The sequence below is a fragment of the Cimex lectularius genome, unplaced genomic scaffold (genome assembly GCF_000648675.2).
Source record: "Cimex lectularius strain Harlan isolate CLEC.00 unplaced genomic scaffold, Clec_2.1 scaffold298, whole genome shotgun sequence".
NCBI lineage: Eukaryota > Metazoa > Arthropoda > Insecta > Hemiptera > Cimicidae > Cimex > Cimex lectularius.
The window spans coordinates 49207-71579 of NW_019392861.1; the positions used below are offsets into that span (position 1 = coordinate 49207).

The 22373-nt window shown below is 37.0% G+C and overlaps 2 protein-coding genes, 2 long non-coding RNA genes and 1 other non-coding gene across 5 annotated transcripts; 2 read left to right on the forward strand and 3 right to left on the reverse strand.

Moving 5' to 3' along the window:
• Positions 1-41: 41 nt before the first annotated feature.
• Positions 42-701, reverse strand: LOC106665177. Its single transcript, XR_001340275.2, has 2 exons — positions 284-701; positions 42-128 (listed from the first exon to the last, which is right to left on the reverse strand). It is a non-coding gene; the product is annotated as an uncharacterized LOC106665177 (long non-coding RNA).
• Positions 681-20355, forward strand: LOC106665169. Its single transcript, XM_014391406.2, has 2 exons — positions 681-5450; positions 19585-20355. The coding sequence occupies exon 1, from the start codon at positions 694-696 to the stop codon at positions 5410-5412; it is 4719 nt and encodes a 1572-aa protein (XP_014246892.1). The 5' UTR covers positions 681-693; the 3' UTR covers positions 5413-5450; positions 19585-20355.
• Positions 10855-11542, reverse strand: LOC106665178. Its single transcript, XR_001340276.1, has 2 exons — positions 11078-11542; positions 10855-10938 (listed from the first exon to the last, which is right to left on the reverse strand). It is a non-coding gene; the product is annotated as an uncharacterized LOC106665178 (long non-coding RNA).
• LOC106665168 lies at positions 11536-18049 on the forward strand. Its single transcript, XM_024228789.1, has 2 exons — positions 11536-13159; positions 13196-18049. The coding sequence occupies exons 1-2, from the start codon at positions 11626-11628 to the stop codon at positions 17983-17985; spliced, it is 6324 nt and encodes a 2107-aa protein (XP_024084557.1). The 5' UTR covers positions 11536-11625; the 3' UTR covers positions 17986-18049.
• A 930-nt stretch (positions 20356-21285) lies between the features above and the next one.
• On the reverse strand, positions 21286-21358 carry Trnav-aac. The gene has a single exon. It is a non-coding gene; the product is annotated as a tRNA-Val (tRNA).
• Positions 21359-22373: the final 1015 nt, after the last annotated feature.

A 22373-nucleotide genomic window follows, 5' to 3' on the forward strand; every position in this document is an offset into this window, starting at 1 on the left:
ATAGTATTCTTCAATTAAACAAAAATTAAATCAAGGCAGCATATGAATAATTGTTATTTATTGTATTTCCAAATATATGTGGTTGACAATTCTTCCTCCTTTAAGTTCATTCGTTACATATGGTGTCCCTGAAATGGAACAAAAGTGGGATTTATGCATTTTTGTTAATATTTCATATGTGAAGGTACAAAAAAAATCAGCCCATCAAAATGTAGTCACATTTGTTACACCTAAATTTAAAAAACAACAAAAAAAAAAACGCAAACATCTAAATTCGATTTACCTGCTGGTGCAGCATGGCCCACCGAGAGGAGGACGTTCGCCACGACGGGTCTCGGATTTGCTCCGGGTTGAGGCCTTAGCTGAATGAATCCGAAATCCCGGCTCCTTTGTCGCAAAAGCGGAAGGCAAGTGTTTTATTTTATGAAACGACTTTTTTCTTTTCCTTCTTCAATTTAAGTTGCCACACAAACAAAAAGAAAATGGACAGTTTCGGAAAACACTGAACCCGACGCTTTTCGGACGAGTGGCTTCGCATCGAGAAAGAAACACCAGTTTGCCATCGCAAAGCAAGAAATCAAATCTTCTCGATTGTTTCCCCGGTAGGTGACGAAAGGAGAGAGTGCTCAACGTGTACAATTTAAAAAGAAATAGTCTGGAAATTTTGAACCGTTTCGAAAAAGTGAATAACAAATGATTACGTGTGAGAAATTTTGTCAATTTGAAATAAATCATTTGTTCGAAATCGAATCAACTGTTTCAATAAACCATCTATGGGCCATTATAATCTTCATATGTACACGTCGATATATTAAAAATATAACACTAATGGGTTCGAAGAATAGCGTGTTGAAAAATAATAACACACCCTCCGGAAAAAATGAAGGAAACACTATTCAACACGTATTCAAAAAAGGATACCCCGTTAGTAGTCCAAATATTCCTGAAAAACCTTTCGTACCAAATTGTAAGGTGAACGAAAAAAGCCACGAAAACGTTGGCAGTTTCAGCGAAAAATCATTCCACATAAAAGATAGTAACGTTTCGAATATTAACCTTAAAGATTGTGGAAATCTTGTTTCTGAAGTCGGATTTGGAGGTGACATAATAAATATGAAAAAACCCACAAAAAAACATGGCTCTAAAAGTCGTTCTCAAATCAGTGCTACGAATAAAGGAAATGTTCATATTTCTAAACCATCTATAAATAATCCTCAAAAAGTTTTGGCAAACAACGGGGATACTACAGGAAATAAATATGGAACTGAAGAAGAAAAAGAACCGCCCAGTTGTAACACTGATTCGTCGGACCTAGAAGCCGATGAACTTGATGACGAATTATATTATTTGATATTTGGTGAACATTTCAACAGCTGCCAACATCCAAAGACAGAATGTCTTCCTCTTAGTCTTAGCGAAGAAATATTAAATTACATAGATAAAAATCAACGGTTCGTTAACGATGATGAATGCGGGTTTGTTAAGAAATGTTTTATGGAAAACAAGTTCGGAAAGAGCAACAATAGAATGATTAACCGGACCGACGTTTTAGACAAAGCCTGTTCGACGAATCCGGCTTCGGATATTATCCGTCCTAACAGTCTAAACGTGGCATTCATTAAAGGAATGATTTACAGAAGGGAACTGTATGGTCCCCCTATCGAACAGGTTGGTCAAGCGGGGCCGAGCCAGCCGCAAGTTCCATTCGGTACTCAAGAATACGTGATAACGAAACGATACAATTACGGCAGAGACGATCCCCAAACATCAATGCCAGGTAACAGAAATTTTGGGTGCTCGTGTGCAGGGTCGTGTAATAACGATTTTGGAATGCGACTACCACCAACTACAAATCAATTGTCTCTATTTGACCAATCTCCAATGGAAGATCACAGCAGTAAAAATGCTGTAAAACTAGAGGATGTCACCGAAAAGAAAATTTTTAAACTCAACCAGTCCAACAAAACTTCTAATAAAAAGGTATCTGGTAAAAAGAGGAGCTTAGTGAAAAAGGTCATTTCCAAAAAGGGCATCGGGAAAAAGACTACTACCGCACTAAAACCAAAGCCACTCGCTTCACAAAAAGGAACCGAGAGAAACATTAAAAGAAAACAGTTTACAAAGAATGCCACCTCGGCAAAAAAACCGACAAAGAAAACTAAGAATTATAGTCGAGCTAAAAACGTGGTTTCTGACAAAAGTGTCGACGATGAGCTTCCATCCACTAGCAACAATTTGTGCGGATGCAAATGTGAATGGCCTTGGGGTAACGATTTTGGACAGTGCCCTCCATGCCCTCCAAATCATTTATCTTTATTTAAGCAACGATTTATGAAAGAGGAAAATTGTAAAAACATAATAGCACGAGAGAAACAGAATGAAGCTGACGATGAAAAGAAGAATTTTGACTCGGTCAAAGGTTATAAGAAAAAGTCTAGTCGAACTATGATTGAGGAACCTAGCAGAATTGACGACGAAGTGGTAAATTTGGAACAGTTGGACAAAGTTAGTAAGAAAAAAGCCGATAGAGAAAAGAAACCCGCTACAGCGATGTCAGAGTCACGAGCTTCAAAGAAAAAAAAATCTAGCAAAACTACAAGAAAACAAGGTGAAATAGACGAGAATGCGTTTATAAAGTTTAAAAAGAAGTCTAGAAAATCAAAGGAATCGTCTCCAAGCAAGATTGAGGATGATGAGCTTCGTTCCATGTCTAAATCATCATTAAAAACTAAAGTAAAACCTGTCAGCATACCAAACAATAATGTTGTTGATCTTATTAACAAAAATGATTATGGCAAATCAGAAAAAGAGGGGATATCAAACAGAGTTGGTGCCACAAAAACTGATGATTTGAAGTACGATATATTGTTTAGAGACGATGGAAATATAAAAGTTAAAGTGGAAAAATTTATTTCTGGAAAGAGTAGGGTATTCACCTACAATTCAGGAAACGACTGCGAGGAAAAGTCAAAAGAAGAAAAAACCAACCAAACATTGCCGCCTCAACAGAACACCAAAATATCCGAAATTGCGGATTCACAAAAACCAGCGAAAAAATTAAATCTTCAAGTTACAATCCCTAAAAGTCTATTCAAGCAAAAGAATATTACGAAAGTTAGGTCTATTGACAATAGCATAAAGAAATCCAGTTTGGGTCTATCGAACAGTTCAGCCGTATCCAACGATTCTTCTTTACTTCATCCGAAGGCTACAACGACGCTCAACAAACCTGCTTTTGTGCATCCTAGCGCTCTGGCCGCTCACACAGATAAAGATGATGCTGCGAATAAACGGGATCAAAGAAGGAAAGACACAAACATAAGTTTCGAAGAACATGTAAAACCACATCATGATTCAGAAGTGCGTAAATTGAGTCCCTCAATGTTTTACGAAAGTCTTCACCCCATTCTTGAAGAGTACCACTCAAGGGATGTGGGTCCGCATGAAGATCCAAATTACACAGCTGAGGTCCATACAGAAAAATGCGTTGTGGAAGGGAACAAAATAGAATGTTTAACATCAATTCCTCACGTTAGGGCCGTTTTTGAAATACCAGGCACCCATGCAAAAAAAACTGAAACATACATTGCCACGCCGAAAATTGCTCCTTCGCAAAACGACATCCATGTTGACGTTGGGCTAGACAGAGTGGGTCCAAAATTTTTGGAACAAATGGGACATAAAGGAGTTCCATACGGCTCTATAAAATCCAACGAAAACGTATTGGTTAAGGGAGATTCACACAATTTTGTCCCTAAGCCGGATCATATGGAGGATGAACACTACAAAAGGCCCCTTAAAGTTCTCCAATATAGGCCTTCACTACATTCCGTTGAATCGTCACAAATGAATACCGTGTTTACAGAGAAAAAGGACCAACTAAATGAGCCGAATAAATTGAACTCAAAACTATACGATGCCAACAAATTGTATGAAATTCAAGAATGCCTTTCTAAAATGAAATTAGAATTAAGAAACGATTGTCCTTGCTTGGCAAGCAGCTATGAAGTCACAAGGAAAAACATAGATAAAGATTCAAAAAGAAAGAACGGAAGCAAGGAATGGTATACCGAGTCCGATAGCGGCAGTGACAAGAAAAAAGGAGATCTTCATAAGCTGGCCACCGAAATGTTGGAAAATAAACAAAACCAAAGTAAAAAGAATATCTCCATAATTGAAAATGAAGAAGGAAAAAAATATCTTGAAGATCGAGATCCGAACCTAAAGCAAAAATATTTTTCTGGTTCAAAACAACCCCATGACGATTCCTTGGACTCAGAAAATATCAAGCGGAAAAAATATGTTCAGTCGATAAATGATAAATCGAAACTTCGCGAGAGTAATGTAGCTAACTCGAAATCTTTAAAGAAACCTAGTCTTGATCAAAATAAACCGAATGATTACGTTACTTTCAAGAATGCAAGTAATGGTATTAAAGATGCCGACGGAAAAAAAAAATTAAAATTTCGGAAGAGACAACCAACTGGTATATTTTTTCAAGAGCTGAACCTTTTGAAAAGATCGATTCTTGATGACGACTCTGTTTCCACAACAAACGAAGAGAACAGCAGAAGATATAAAAGGTCTGAACTCTCGGGTGTGAATAAAAATGGATCATATGGGACGCGTATAAATAGAAAAATCAGCAAAGGCCGTTCGACAATGAATCATCCGAAGAGTACTGTAACAGATATAAAGTCATTCGGTAAGAAAACGTCGGGTAAAAAGAAGCCAAGAAAAGATGAACGCGTTGCTGAAAGTGATTCCACATCTGACGACGATGAGCATATTCTGTCATTTCGGAAGAGACAGCCGGCAGGTGTTTATCATCAAGGTAGGAACCTTCGAAAGGGAGCGACCTCTTATAACGATTCACGCAAGTATAAAGCCAAAACAATAAAAGATATAAATGAAGGGTACTCCTCGACTAGCCGATTAAATACAAGAAAAAAGAAAGAATATTCCAATACAACGTTTGAAAAAGAAATACCTCGTTATTCAAGTAGAGTGCAAAGGAAGACAGAAAGAAAGAAATTTTCTAAATTTCTCGATATGTCAAACGCTGATACATTAAACTCTTCGGATTCAACAACTGGTAGTAGAAAGCTTGCCAAAGTTGGTCGATTAAAAAAAGGCAAAACAGCTGAAAGCAAACTAAGAACTCCGTCTGCTCGTCCCAGAAAAATGAGTCAGGAAAAGAATAGGTCCAATGGGGTTACCGTCGACAAATTATGGGCCGATCATAGATTAGAGAAATCGATTCTTACTGAAAGATTCAACCAAACCAAAAGAATATTAAACTCGAAATGCCCTTCTCCGGACATGGCGATGAAGTGCTGCTGTAGCCCAGTGTGCCCGCCGAAGGTTTTGATATGCCAGTACCGCTGTCCTTCGTCATACAGGCCGCCCTAATGAAATCGTCACCGGCTACCAATTTAAACAATGCACATGTAAATACATTTTTAGATGGTTTGTATTTATTTTAAATTATACATTCTTAAAGGTTATTTGGCTTAAGCTACAACTTCACTCTAATTGCCGTGGTAATTTTGTTTTATATTCATAAATTTAGATAAATCCACACACGGTTCAATAATTGTTTGGTTATTTAAAAACGTCGTGGAAAAAAGAATTTTTTATATAGCTAATTAACTAATTAATAATTTATAACAACAGTGCAACTAAGTAATAATGAATTGTGTAAAGATAAAAAGTCAATGGCACGAGCGGGATTCGAACCCACGATCTTCGGCTTGATACGCCGCTGCTTTACCACTTGAGCTATCGTGACCTCAATCCACTCGGACACTAACTTCCCATCTCAACCACACCTTTTGAGTTTTCCCTCCTTTTTGCCATTTTCCAACCTTAATTAATCGTATGATATTAATTGGTCAAGTGGACCACGAAACTAGTGAATTTAATGAATTAACTATGTTGATCGATTAGAACGAGGATATGTAAAATTCGAAGCAATCGAGGCAAGGAAGACACAAGATGTGTCTTTCATGGACGCTAGAGGATCTCCTCCAAAGAAAAGAAATGCAATGGGTAGTTGTTGCCACGATGAAGAAAGCCCCAGCCTAGGGAGTTTGCAAAAGGTGGGTGCTACCAAAAGCACACCGGGCAGCCAGTACTAAGTAGATGAGTTGAATTGACACTGATCAGTTGGCCACGAGTCAGTTACAGTTTAGAGTTTGGAGTTACTGATCAGTTAGAAATCGGATATGAATGCGACAGTTATTGATAGCAAAACGGGAGAGGAGTGTTGCCAATGACTTTGGTGTGAACCAATAATTGCACAGACTTTCCGTAAAGATGTACTTTATTTACTCAAGTGAATATATTTACACTGATTGCACTCGGGCAAATGTTACTTAGTTCACAATCACAGGAGATCAAGCTCCCCTCTGGTGCCGAGTGAAGAACGAAGGCTCGACAAAAGATGCTGTTGTCGCCAGGTCAAAAAAGAAGAACTTGGCCAGAATGCCCACAACGGAAATAGTATTTTTAAGCTTATCCTTAACATCCGCTCTGTTATATTTTTCTGGAGTAACGTTAATAACATCAACTTAACACTATTTCTGACCATTTTTTCTCGTGCTACTTCCAACTCATCTTGACGTCTATCAATTTAGCTGTATCATTATATGGATGGTATAATTGCTCAATCAACGGTACAAGTAGAGATTTGAGATAGCCTTTTGATAGATTCTGTAAGAATGGTCGTTGCTCGGTGCTGTTAATATCGCCGCTATATCAACACCCATTTTCGGAAAATCACTAGTATATAGCAAGTGAATTATAGGATCTAGTATGCTTCTTTTAGACACCATCGTATTTATTTTTCTTAGTCCTTAATATTAATCTTTTATACCCCTAACAAACCTGTCAATTTTCACGGATGGCTCAAAGACAATGTATGGCACGAAGTATGATCTCCAGCAAGAAAAAAAAACAAAATGTATAAAGTTCCGTTAAATTTGAGCAGTTTTTCAGCTAACATAGCAATTTATAAAGCTATTTAATATGAAAATCAAAACAACGTGAATTGCTAAAAGATTTTAATAATGTCAGACTCGAGTAGCGCGGTGGACGGTTTGAAAAATGTAAATTTTTTTATGGTGTCCATAATAAGATGATGGGTATGAAATAATCTTTTCCACAGTAGATGTAAAAGAGAATTTATTTCCTACCCATCATCATATAGATATTAAATTTGTGAACAGTTATTTCATCACAACAAATATTATTTTTTCGTTTTGGAAAAAATAAAGGAATAAAAATTACATTATTTTGGGTGAGAGGACACTCGGGTGTCTAAGAAGGGTAGTATCTTACTATTCCTATCCCTTTTCAAGACGAAAAAGCATCGGGTTAAGATCAAAGTACCTCCATAAACCCTAATACTAACAGGATCCCTGGTTCCACTGTTGCGGCATGACAAAAAGGACTGCATAATAAATAACAAGGCTCAGAGCAAATCAGTGGGGTGTATCTATACGAAATCAGGCAGAGCGATGATAAAAAAATGTGATAGAGGATGATTCCGGAAGTGCTGGAAGACATAATATTTTGTTCAAGACATACAGGTCAGAGAGAAAATTGGTTTGAGAGAATGTTCTGAAAGAGGAGCGGTCAGAAACTTTTCATTTATAAAAGCTTTGCTAGCAACAAATGATCGAGAAATATATCGTTGTACGTTGGATTTTATATACTGGTGCGCGCGCGATAGTGATTTGATATAGTTCTGAAATGTTTTCTTGTTTTACATTTGTAGGCCCTAAACCTTGCGTTGAGGGGAGGTCTTCGGGAGGGTGTCTGGGGGGCGGTCTGTCTGGCGGTTTCCTTTTTGGCCGGGGGAAGAGTCTCCAGAAGGAGTTTTGTTCCGGGTCTCCACATTAATTCAATGTTGGTGGTTTTATTCAATTTTATTAACTTACGTAAGACCCTCGTTACGCAAACAAGAAAGAGATTGATTATATTTCTTCAATGAACGGCAGTCCCGTTGATCCTGTCGGCTAGGTAGGTGTCTCATTGGAAGTCTAGTCGTTTTCATCCTCTCATTTGTTTAAAAAAATTAATATATTTTTAGATTTGATTAAAGTATTGTTAGTTTGTTGGTTGATAGTTGCTGCTTTATATCCAGTGACTAATATGGTAGCAATAAAATAACAAAAATACTATTATAAAACAGAGTAAATAATATCAACTGAGAAAATATTCTTATTACGTTATCTATAAAAATAAGAAAAAAATTTTAATGAAACTTTCTCCACAAAGAAAAAGAAAAATTAGTATTGAGTAAGTGAACTAAATAGATTTTTTTAAATTATCTAATAAGTAGACCACCAGGTGAAGCGTCACGGATGTAGGCCAAACATTTTTAGTCATCAAACACTCCAAAATATCGGACACTAGTTTCACCAATAAAATTGAACATTGAAATTTCCTGTTGTTTAATATTTTATTTATTTCGCCGTTCTACTTGCTCAAATGAACTTTGAGAATATATCATTTTACAGCATTTTTTATCTAGGTTGCAATATTAATACAGTAAAAGTTATCAAAGTTTATCAATAACAAAAAATTCTAAAAACCAAATATTTTTCAAGTAAACTAAACCATCCAATTTCTTCGTTAAACTAATATGAAGTTTCGTTTTAGCACTTCTAAGAGACCTCTAAATATAAAGTTTTAATTGAATTTAAATTTATCGATTTTTGATCCTTAAAAATTTTCCGACTAGCCAGTCCTAGTGCAAGCATCATTTTTCTCAAAAGCTAGTGAACCAATTTTCATGGTTGATAATTTGTTTAAAAAAATTCCTGTGTATTTTATTACTGTATCAAACATTAAAAACGGGGTTAATTTCTGACAAATAATTTTGCTATTATGTGAATTTTCTAATAGAAATATTTTATGTATTTTTATGGTACATACATCGTCAAAAAGCTATTACTTTTCTTTCAAATGCTCCGTTTGACGTTAAAATCCTTTTAGGAATTTTTGAAATATAGTTTATTCATTCAATCAAATATTCCATCGACGACTTCAAAAAAATCGAAAAAAAATTCAGAAGTAAAAAAGTCGATAAATTTAACTTTAAACAAAAATTTATATTATCTGTAGAGGTGCTAAAACGAAATTTCATATTAGTTCCAGGAAAAGACGGGTCTGGACAGCGTCGCCGTACTCGAGGGGTTAGAAGGGATGATGCTTGGCCGGGTGTCGAGCAGAGTTGGGCAAAATCTAACTAATTCAATCATGATTAAGAATTTTGATTGAAGTTTAATCATGATTGAATTAGTCATGAGTAAATTAATCATTATATGATTTAATCATAATTAATTCAATCATGAGGTCTGACTAAATCATATAATGATTAATTTACTCATGACTAATTCAATCATGATTAAACTTCAATCAAAATACTTAATCATGATTGAATTAGTTTGATTTTGCCCAACTCTGGCTACAATGACCAACTTACCAAATTCCAACCTACTCCGGATAAAAATTTTGAGATGAGAGTCGTGCTCAAGGCCAACCTTCAAAAATTGTTATCATAGACGAAAACCAAAGTTACATAATTATTCTACATGTCTATTTTATTACGATCAAGACCCCTAGATGGAGTATTTTCCAAATAATGTAGAAATCTCTCCTTTTAAGTGGAATAAATTTTAATTCAAAAAAATATTTTTTCCATTGATCGGTTATGTAAACATATTTAATTTTCAAAGCGTAGCTTGTTATAGGATTTTTTTATTTTATTATTATTATTATCATTATTTTTTGGCTTTTCATAACGACGAAGTTTTACTTATAATTGGAAGATTGATTTTTGTTAAATAAGATGTTGAAGGATTTTCGTTTTGATGAAATCAATTTCTGTTATAAAATTTTTTAAAAGTGATGAAGTGTATTTTTCATTTTTTGAGCACCCATTTGAACATGATTTATCGAAATTTAGTCATGACTAACTATATTGTGACTAAATTAGTCATGCCTCGTATTTAATTACTAGTCATGACTAATTTAGTCATCAATCACATATGGCGACTAATGACTAAATTAGTCACTTACTACAAATCATGACTAACGGTCTGAGTGATCAATCATTAATCATTTGACATGACTAATTTTTGCCCAACACTGGTGTCGAGGCTGGGCCTCAAGCCTCGATAGAAAATGGACCTGGTCAGGGGATATATGATTCCGAGGAGGCTCTACCGTCTGGTGAGACGATACCCGTCTATCACTGCGGTGCCTAAGCTCGCTGGGGTCATTCGGCATTGCGTGAAGGAGAACTTTCATCTGCGACCCACTCCGAATGACCTCATATACGCCAGCAGCAAAGACGGCTGGCGCACGCGGTCCCTGTGTCACATCTACCCGCCGGCCTGCCTCTTGTTGACAGTTCTGACCGATAATATAACAATTTATTTCAGGGCTTTGATCATAAAATTTAACTAATAATTTATTACATTGTTTTGCTCATAAAATTACACCATTTTCGAGTAGCGTCAGAACCGGACACATATTTTTTGTAGTTGTTTTCAAACTATGTATATGTAATTTCGTGGTTATATTAATTACAACAAGCTTATTTTAATGTAAACCAAATTAAACAAGATCAAAAATTCATGAGTTTTTATAAAAATTATTTAATTATGTCGGTTAGGAAGAAAATTTTTCAAAACATCGGAATAACTTTATTTAAACCAATTAAATTTAACTAACAATTTAATATATTGTTGTGCTAAATAAGGGTTGTTATATTCAACTAATGTTGTTCATACAGTTGCGATTAGATTTAGCAATCTTAAAGCAGTGAAAAAACTAGAAAACGGATGTGTAATTAGAATTTATTGTATTTTAAAATGTGCTTGACAACTCTTCCTCCATTAAATTCATTCGTTACATGTGGTGTTACTGAAATTGAATAAAATTGGATTTATACATGTTAGTTTTGTTCATATGTGAAGGTACAAAAAATCAGCCCGTCAAAATGTAGTCACATTTGCCACACCTAAATTTAAAAAAACAACACAAGCATCTAAATTCAATTTACCTGCTGGTGCAGCATGGCCCACCGAGAGGAAGACGTTCGCCACGACGGGTCTCGGATTTTCTCCGGGCTGAGGCCTTAGCTGAATGAATCCGAAATCCCAGCTCCTTTGTCACAAAAGCGGAAGGCAAGTGTTTTATTTTATGAAACGATTTTTTCTTTTCCTTCTTCAATTTCAGATGCCACACAAACAAAAAGAAAATTGGCAGTTTCGGAAAACACTGAACCCGACGCTTTTCGGACGAGTGGCTACGCATCGAGAAAGAAAATAGTTTGCCATCGCAAAGCAAAAAGTCAAATCGTCTCGATTGTTCCCCGGTAGGTGTCGAAAGAAGAGATCGACGGACGCGTACAATTTATATAAAAAATGGCCTATAAATTTTGAACCGTTTCGAAAATGGGACTAACAAATGAATAAGTGCGAAAATAAAATGCTGCCGTCTATTTAAAATAAATCATTTGTTCGAATTCGAATCAACTGTTTCAATAAAGCGTCAATGGTCCATTTTAATATTTACGTGTACATGACGATATATTAGACAAAAATTCAAATGGGTTCGAAAAATAGTGTGCTTAAAAGAAATAAAAAAACCTCCGAACAAAATGGGGAAAACACTATTAAAAATGTATTTTTAAAAAGGAACCCTGTTCGTACAGAAAAGGTTCATGAAGATCCTTTGGTACCAAATTGTGGGGAGAACGAACAAGCCCACGAGAGCGTTAGCCGGTGTGGGAAAACTCCGCCAGAAGTACATGACAATTGTATAAACTCTGAAATCCTTTCAAAAGATAAAGTGTCCGATGCCGACCTTACGATTTGTAGAAATTCAATCTCCGAATCTAGATTTAGAGATGAAATAATAAATGATCTAAAAACGCCAGCAGAAAAACCTGAGCGTTCCAAAAGTTGTTCTCAGATCATTGCTACGGATACAACCAACGATCAAAATGTTAAAACTTTAGAGCCTTCCTCTAGAAGTAGTATTCAAATAGTTTTGGCGAACAACAGGGACACCTCAGAAAGCCAATATGGCACTGAGGAAGAACCCCAACCGACCGGTAGTGAGACTGATATGTCTGAGGTGGATGTCGATCCGTCCAACCCGTTCGATCTTGACGACGAATTATATTTTTTAATTGGTGGAAATTTCAACGATTGTAATCATCCCATACCAAAATGTCTCACTCCACGTCTTGGCGAAAAAATATTAAATGACGTTGGAAAAAACCAACCTCTCATTTCTGTTGACGTTGACTTTGCTAAGAAAGGTTTTGTGGAAAGCACTTTTGGAAAGAGGAAGAATAAAATGATAGAACAGTTTATGTTAGACACAGCTTGTTCGATGAGTCGAACTTCGGACATGGTAGGACCTAGAAGTCTAAACGTAGCCATCGTCAAAGGAATGATTTACAAACGGGAACTATATGGTCCCCCTGTCGACCAGCCTGGTCGAGCTGGGCCGAGCAGGCCGCCGGTTCCCATCGGTACGGAAGAATATGTGATAACGAAACGATTCAATTACTGTAAAGATGATGCTCAAACGGCTGACAAGAAAGCGTTTGGATGCACATGTATAGAGTCGTGGGGTAAGGATTCGATGCTGAATCCACTATCAAATATCAATCAGTTGCCCTTATTTGACCAACCCCTAAGGGAAGAGCAAAATAGTAAAAGCGTTATAAAACTGAAGAAAAAAGGTTCAGTCAAAGATAAAAAAGTCGAACTGTCGAAAAAAAGAAGTAAGAAAACGGGCTCTGTGGCAAAAGGTTCCGCCAAAAAAGACTTTTCAAAAAAAATCAGTTCAAAAAAGGGCACTTCGAAAAAGATGTCTAGTTCAGAGAAGGCGATGTCCCCTTTATCGCAGAAAGAAACTTTGGGCAAAATAACAGGTAAAACATCCAAAAACGTTGCGAAAGGAGTAAAAAAACCGAAAAAGACTAGTCGAACTGATATTCTGACTCCAAGCGAATGTGACGAAGTTGAAATTCCTTCCACGTCAAAACCAATTAATCCGAAAGTCAAACCTACAGTAAAACCTACAGTAAAACCAACAGTAAACCCTACAGTAAAACCTACAGTAAAACCAACAGTAAACCCTACAGTAAAACCTACAGTAAAACATGACATTAAAAATACAAATGATCCATCAAATAATGTTAATTTTAAATTTAACCAAAACGATAATAACTATATGTTTGTCAACATGGAACAATGCGGTCCTTCAAACATTCGAGTTGGGGTCTCACGAACTGATCAATCTGGCTACGATATAATGTTTAAGGACGACGGGGATATGAAAGTTAAAGTTGAAAAAATTGTTGCCGGTAAGAATAGGATATTCACCTACAATTCAGGCAATGAAGCAGTGATGAATGACGCAAAAGAAAAACCAATTGAAGTGAAAACAACTCAAACGTTGCCAACTCAAGAATACAAAAACACATCGCCACTTGCGGATTCACAAAACCAAGCGAAAAAATTAATTAAAATTAATGTAAAAGTTCCCAAGAATCTAGATAAGCAAAAGAAATTTATGAAGGACACGAATGACACGAAGGATACGAAGGACAAGCCTACATTTAATGGCGAAGCGAAATCCAACTCTTTTGTACCGATCCCTATCAGAGAACCTCAAGTCTATCCTAGGTCTTCAGACGCTCACCACGAACCTCATTCTTTGCATCCTAGCTCGTTAGACGCTAGCCACGAAACTCATTTTGTGCATCCTAGCGCTCCAGCGACTCATCACGACTCTTCTTTTATCCATCCTAGCACTCCAGGCACTCACAATGATAAAGAAGATGTTGCAAATAAACGAGATAGAAAGAAGGAAACAAACAAAAGCCTTGACGAGTACGTAAAACCACGCAAAATAAGTCCCTCTTTGGTTCATGAAAGCCTTCAACCCATCTTTGAAAAGATGTACCCCAAAGATTCACATAAAGATCCCAATTATATTGCTGATGTTCAAACGGATAAATGCACCGCTGAAGGGCACAAGATAGAATGTTTGACATCAATTCCTAACTTTAAAGTAGTTTTTGAAGTTCCAGATGCACATGGGAAAAAAATTGAACCTCACACTACAAAGTCGAAAATTGCTATTTCGCAGTGCGACATCCACGTTGACGTCGGTCTCGATCGAATGGGTCCAAAATATTTAGAACAAATCAGTAATAAAGCAGGTCTTTACGATTCCATAGTATCCAACGAAAATATGATTCCTAAAGCAGATCCCCACAATGCTGCACGCAAGATGGAACATGCAGAAGATGGACGCAACAAAATACACCCAATAGTTCCCCACTATATGCAATCAATGGCTTCACTTCATTCCGTTGAATCGGGAGTAACTAATACCGATTTGTCAGACAAAAAGAACCAACACAATGAGCAGAATAAATTTAAATCAAAGCTTTACGATGCCAACAAATTGTTAGAAATTAAAGAATGTCTGTCTAAGATGAGATTAGAATTAAGAAACGAGTGTCCTTGCTTGTCAAGCCGTTATCAGGACAAAGTAGAAAACAAAGATAAAAACGCAAGAACGGATCGAGTGATTGTCATTCGCACAAAAAGAAAGGAGGGTGGTGAGGAATGCAGTGACGAGTCCGATAGCGAGGGAGAGAAGGAAAAAGAGGAAGCACTTGAAAGGTTGGCCAAAGAAATCTTGGAAGAAAAAATAAACATAGATAAAATAAAGGACATCAACAGTGGCAAAGAAAGAAACAACGAAGAAGGAGAAACTAATCATGAAAATCGGGATTCGAAAAAAGACAGTGTTCAAAAAAAAAAATACGACGCATCCGATGCAAAAGGAGAAAATAAACATAAATTAGAGAAAGAAACCAAGAAGTCTAAAAACATAAATGACGACAAAGCAAAAAGAAAATCTGGGCGGCAGACGGATGATGAATCATTAAACCACCCAGAGTTGAGTGAACATCAAATGAAAAATTCGAAAGACGAAGAAACCTATCTCGAAACTAGAGGCAGGAGGAAGAAGGGACACAGCGATGAAAAGGGGCGTTCGATATGGAACCATCCCGAGAGTAGTGTAACAGAAGAGGAGGCCTTATTGACGAAATCAATATTGAAAGGGTCTATGAGTAAGAAAGGGTCGGAGAAAAATATTTTAATGGACGATAGTCATGTTCTTTTCAAGAATGCAAGTGGGGATTTATCTGATGTTATCGAGAAACCACAAATACTTCGACATCCCACTGGTATTTTTTTTCAAGGACAGAACCTTTTGGCGGGATCGATGTTTGATGACGACCATCCTTCCTCAACGGACGAAATGACAGAGTCTAACGCGAAGGAAGCTAGAAAGGAAGGATTAGAAAAGAACTTAAAACCGTTTTCAAGTCGTGATAACGATCGAACAAATAACGAAGAATTGAGCGAGCATCTCTCAATCGCAAGTTCATTCGTTAGCCAGCAGGTGCAAAATGAAGCGATACAGAAAACCGCCTATGGGATTCACCCAAGAGAAAGCAATAGCGGTTCGGTATTGAATCATCGTCCTAATGATACCGTAACCAGACAGACGGACATAACGACAGAATCCACCAATAAACGATTTGATAAAAAGATGCCAAAGATGGAAGGCCACGTTGAATTCAATAAAGGAAATATTGAAGAATATGAATCCGAGGAGAAAATATCATTTCGGAATAGAAGGCCAACTGGGATTTATTTTCAGGGAAATAACGTTTTAAAGGCAATGAGCCGTGAACACGACACACCTTCACAATCGGACGATGTGGAATATAGCGAAAATGATACGTGCGAACTCTCCGATTCCAGTGCGAAAAATAAAAAATTCGCTAGAAATGATCAGAGTTTTAAACCAATTTCAGTTCGTGATAAAAACGACTACATTGACGACGACTCGAGTTCCTGTCCCTCAGACGGTAGTTCTGTCCAAAAGGGCGTCCAGCATGTACAAAATGAAAAGATTAACAAAAAACCATATGGGATAAGACCGAGCAAAAATACCAATAATGACAAAAGCCGTTCGGCAATGAATCATTCCAAGGATACCGTAACAGTGAAGAAGGAATTGATGACGGAAAATATAACAGGTAAGAAAGCATTGAATAAAAAAAAGCCAAATGACGATAGGCCCGTTGCAGGCGACGCCGTATACAACTCCGTCGAGCAAAAACACTCAATCCGTAATGGACAATCAATTGGTAGAAAGCACCAGGGAACTACCGCTTATGACTACTCATCTTCGCAAACAGCCGATGTGAACGAATCAACTAGAAATGACGGATTACACAAGATTGGTAAAAAGAATTATTACTTGTCAAAATTAGAAGAATCGAGTGATGGCCTCTCGGACCCAAGCACAATCGGAAAGCGCAGTCAGCCAGTACGAAATGAAGCTATTCAAAAAACATCCTACAGGTTACGTCCAATTAACAAAAACATTGAGAACAAAGGCCGTTTAACAATGAATCATCCCGACAGTACTGTAAAAGAGCATGACACTCCCATGATGAAAAATATGACAAAATCGGCAGTCGATAAGAAGGAGGCGCTGGATAAAATGAAATCGGGTGCAGGTGCAAGTAGTGGACCACCAGATGGAACTCATGAATCATCTAATCACCAAAAACAAGAAGTGGAACAAATAAATGCCCAGGGGGTGCACCGATCGTCTGATCGGTCATATAAAATCAGAAAACAAGTTCCACATGAGGAGTCTAGTCGACTGAATTCAAGAACAACAAAAACCAATTCCGATATAACAGGTACAAAAACAGCGCTTCATTCTTCCGGTATTTCAAAAAGAAATGCGGAAGCAAACGAATCAAATGGCACTCGTGCCCAAGTCAAATCTGATAACCGCGGATTTAAAAACAATTCGGAAGATCCCATTCATTCCTCTAGCAGGCCGAAGGGAAAGGCAGAGGTCATTTCGAGTGAGCATCTTGATCGGGTAAAACCTGATACGTTTAACTCATTGGATTCAAAAACAAATAGTGCCAACCTACCCACAGTCTGCCGGTTAAAACCAAATTTAAAAGAGGCATTTCTTTATGCTAGTGTGTCAGAAGGTATATTAGAATCCACGCAGGTAAAGTCCGATGCGTTGGACCCTTCGGATTCTAAAATTATTACTAAAAAACAACCCACCTCCAGCCGGTTAAAAGCAAATGCAACAGAAGTACTTCATTCGTCGGGTGTGCCAAAAGAAAAAGACGAAGCATATGAATCAACAGACAGCCTTGCTCGTGTAAAATCTGACGCGTTGAACCCTTCGGATTCCAAAATTAGTACTAAAAAACGTTCCACTGCCTGTCGGTTAAAAGCAAATGCAAAAGATGCGCTTCGTACTACGTCCAGGCCAAAGGGTAAAGAAGAATCATTAAGGAATAGTCAAAAAGAAAAGGCAGATGCGAATCTATCAAGTAGCACTCTTCATTATACAGACTCTGACGCGGTAAACCTGAATCGGTTGGAACAAATCAAAGAAGAATCTCTTCATTCTTATGGTAGGCCAAACAGAAAAGCAGATGCGAATCTATCAAGCAGCAGTCTTGATTATTCAAGCTCTGATGCCGTAAATCTGTTGAATTTAAAAACTGGAAATACAAAGGATCGCCGGCTAAAAAAAGCTCAAACAGATGAAAACAAACGAAAAGTTTTGACAACAAAGCACAGAAAAAGCAGTTCGGAAAAGTATAGTGATTCTGGGGTTCCCGTCGGAAAAGTTTGGGCCGATCATAGATTAGAAAAAACGATTCTTACTGAAAGATTAAACAATATCATAAACTCATTGTGCATTAAATGCCCCCCTCCTGGCGTCGCGGTGAGATGCTGCTGTAGCACCGCCCGCCATCCGAGGCTTATACACTGCCCGCCTCGCTTTAGAAAATCTCCAAGCCCTCGGAAATGAAATAGTCACCGGCGAACAATTTTAACACATGTGCAAATACATTTTTAGACTTTTGTATTTTATTATTTTCAATTATATATTATTATTGATTCTTAGTCTCTGAATACTATTTGGCGATTTTTTAAAATACTTTTTGGATCGTTCCTCATTTTTTGATTGAATCTTTATTTTGTGAGACTTCTTCCAAGATTCCAAGAAACAGGGTTGATTTGTTGTATATAGTTTTGCGTCCCTGTGTTGAGAGTGCATGTGTTTGTTAGCGTGAATGTGGAGTGTGAGAGGGTTGATGGAGGAATATTGAGTACCTCATGACACTCAATCAGGTTAGTTATACTATAAGTGTAAAAGGAGAGAGAGGAATGTCGAATGCTTCACAATCCTAAGTGAATCTAAAAATAGGAAAGAATGTACTTAAGCGTGAATGAGAGTTTGGATTTAGGAACTGATTGCATTCGGTGCAGAAATGACCCAGCTGTTGATAGTACCCGGAGCCCAATCTTGGTCGGACAGTCTAACCCCGGACTGCCAACACTTGGGGTGGGTGATTGTCAAGGCCTGTCGATAATTTATTGTAAATTACAAAAGCTGAAATTGCCAGTGGACTGTGAGAAGTGATGGCTCAACTCTATACACATGTACATTTTGGCATATATAAATCAGTAATCAGTCGACGCTGAAACTGATAGATTATACCAGCGAGGATCGGCAGGCCAAAATGTTCGAAAACGATTAAACAACTTTTTATTTGTCCAATGAAACAAATTTTGTTATAGCTTTTTGTCAATTCTTATTCAGCAAAACATATTTTTTTAATCGTAATCCAACTTGTATAAGATCGCAGAAGGTTCTTCGGCTTTGTCAATTTGAGATTGGACTTCTTGAGAAGTCTACTGTTTTAATCCTCAACAAGGGCAGTAGTACAACACCCTTTGGTTGTGCTTAATACGATGGCACTCTCCCATCTTCTACATTAGCATTTCCTCCGTGATGTGCAATTTACATATATTTTTTTCGATGGAAACCATTTAGGCCATTATCCAAAGTTCTTTGTGTGTTGAGAATTAACGGAGAATTCTTTAGCGTTACTAACTTACTGCAGGTAACCTGATCTAAAGCAGCTCTCTTCTCGCCCTGTTAACCTGATCATCTAACTTTTCAGTGCTTTCAGTAAGAGGAATGTTACGACTATGGTCTGTCAGACTTACTGACACTACCGTACGCCGTGTGCGGAACTTAAAAGTCAATCCGAGACTAATTTTCCATGACCAGAGTTTGGGTGATGAACTCTTTTTCTTTAGGAAAATCGCTAACACAATATCCATTTTCCGTAAACCGATATGAATAAACAAAACAATAAAACTCTCTTACAATGTTTATGTCATTTCACTGTACTAGGATCGGAGCGAATCACACACAACACGCGTCAGAGAGAGAGAGAGAGAGAGAGAGAGAGAGAGAGAGAGAGAGAGAGAGAGAGAGAGAGAGAGACATAGAGACAGAGAAAGAATGATATAGATAGACAGACAGAAAGACAGACAGATAGACAGACAGACATACAGGCACACAGACAGAAATCATCCGTATTCTATCTTGTTACAGATTTGCTGGGAAATGCGAGAAGGTTATGTGAAAGTGTTGATCAGATGGTAGGATGGACGCAAATTTGCTGAGAGTTTTCTTAACTATACGCACACACTCACGCATACACGTATGTTGCTTACATCGTCTATTCAGATAAACAAATGTAAACGTGTGTACACAGCAAAAACCCGTACACGGCCAAGGACGGCCACTCCAACGACCCGTATAATTGCAATGACGTAAGTGCGCTGCAGAAGAGGAAGTAATCACAATAAAAAAGTACGATGTAAAGGAGCAAAAGGAGGTCTCAGAGACGGCCTGCATTTGGCCCAGAATTTCAATGCCACAAAAAAAACCGTGTGGCTATAAAGTAACGTTTTATTCTTGATCCTATCTTTACCAAATCAACGGACGATCCAGTGGAAACAAGCTGAGAATAGAAAATTTGCATACATTTAGCCGCTTTGCATTAGTCCTCACTCGAGTTGCCGAATTAAGTTTTATCGTCCTTTCCATTGGCTCTGTACGAGAAGAAACTAAACAAGTACAGAAAACAAACATTAATTATTAGTTCCGATAAATCATTCCTGACCCAAAACCAATTATCAGCACACTTGTATAACGTATTTGCGAGCAAATATTCTTTTTATCGAGTGAACCAGATGCCCTTGCTTAACAGCCTCCTCTATAGGAAATTTACCATCTCGCGAGAATAAGGAAAAAACTCATCGATGAATGGGGCGACTGAAGATTATCATTATTACATTACCAGTAAATAAATAAGTAATTAAATCGCGTTGTTATCTCACTGTTGTTTAGTTTAATCTAAATCCAATTAAAAATGCGATTTATTTATTATTTATATTACAATTTGATTTTTGATAAGGTTTTGGATGTTGATAAAGAGGATTATGATTTAGTTTATAATTAAACAAACTTGACCGAAAAAACAATAGCTAACCGTTGGAAACTGTTGGTCTCCCAATTGATCTGACTTTATTTGTCTGTTAGACGAGTTTTGGCTTTTCACAATCTGCAGTAAAGTAATATTTTGTTTATCCTGGTAACTTTTAAAGTTAATTAAGGGTGAAACACGTTATATTGGTTTGTCGTCTGTGGGAGGTGTGGATTTGTGCTGATTGTAAATTATTAAGTTATATTTTTGTTTGTTCCAGTCGGTTCTTGAGATGTTACATCTTTTCCATTTTAATTTGTTTAATGTTTTGAATGGAGTAAATCATGTTCGCTGTTGATCTGTGCTTTTTTGCCTTTCCTGTGGACTGTTTTGTGTAAATGAGATGCTAAATTAACAATGATGTCCATATTTCGTTCTTTCTGCACTCCATGCAGAGATTTCAGTCCTATCACTCCCCTAGTACTTTTACCATGTCACTGTTGCAATGTGGTTGCCAATTTTGGTGAGGATTTTTTAATCATGAGTTAGCCAGATATAGTGCACCTCTGGAGACCGTTCATTTCTCTTTTTGCTTTGTGTGCATTTATTCTTGAATTGAGGAATCTGTTTGATCTTATTTTCCACATAATAGCCAGTGAGATTTTAAATTATAGTTTACATGCCGTTTATGCCTGGTGGGTTATTTTTGTCGATATTTCGTTTCAGGAATTTTAAAATTATTAAATTCACTAATTTCGTTGACCGCTTGACCAATTAATATATTGCAATTAATTAAGGTTTTTTAGTTGAGATAAAAAAGTCAATGGCACGAGCGGGATTCGAACCCACGACCTTCGGCTAGTTACGCCGCTGCTCTACCACTTGAGCTATCGTGACCTCGATCCACTCGGACCAACTTCCCATCTCAACCCCACCTTTTGAATTTTCCCTCCTTTTTGCCATTTTTCAAATGTCGTGTAATCGGATTGGATTCTCGACGACAAATGAAATGGCCACGGAGAGCTTTAGTGAAGTATACTTCATTTTAAATCATTAAATTCACTAATTTCGTGGTCCGCTTGACCAATTAATATATTACAATTAATTAAGGTTTTTTAGCTGAGATAAACTCATGAACAATTATATATATAAATATATTATATATATAAATGCCACCCCATGAGAATTGCCCCTTGTTCTTGGTAGAAACAGGGTTGTTTTATTGTATAGTAGCACTAATAATTTTGTGCACCTATCGTGTGTTGAGAGTGAATGTATTTATTGGCGTGAATGTGTAGTGATGACAGAATACTAAATACCTCATCGACGCTCAATTACGTTAGTTGTAAAGGGTGATGGAGGAATGTCGTGTAACTGTGTACTTTGTAAATGATTTGTAAAAAGGAAAGAATGCATTTAAGAATGAGTGAGAGTATGAGCCTAACTTCAGCAGCTGGGCGGGTAAAACTATCGAAACTGTTATTATGGAGAATCTAAATCAAAAGCAGTTTTGGATCTGGGATGAATTTATGAAAATTGAAACTGACATTGAACACAAACCACTGGCCGTTTTTTCCTGTTGAGCTGATTTAAATGACAAGTAATGTCCATTTAACTTGTTTTTAAACTTTTTTTTTTAAATAAATACTATAAATTGTATTTTATTTCAATCCGGTATTTTGTTATATTGACGTACGAGTTATGAACTCAACTAATGTTGCAAACAGTGGTTTGACAATATTCTCTGTACTGATCGCACTTGTGCTTTAAAATAAAATAAAATAAAAAATATTATTTAAAGAATTATTTTTTGTAAACAAAGTACGGTCCTAGGGAAAACTGTGCAATAATGGCATTCCATAGTGTACATATGCTCCTAAAATTAAATAAAATCCACTAAAAAATTTGATCG

Excerpts from the sequence above, each read along its gene's own strand:
- LOC106665168 (XM_024228789.1), top strand. The coding sequence starts at position 11,626 with ATGGGTTCGAAAAATAGTGTGCTTAAAAGAAATAAAAAAACCTCCGAA. Across the intron at positions 13,160-13,195 it reads AGTAAAACCTACAGTAAAAC|ATGACATTAAAAATACAAAT; the intron begins CAACAGTAAACC and ends CTACAGTAAAAC.
- LOC106665169 (XM_014391406.2), top strand. The coding sequence starts at position 694 with ATGATTACGTGTGAGAAATTTTGTCAATTTGAAATAAATCATTTGTTC.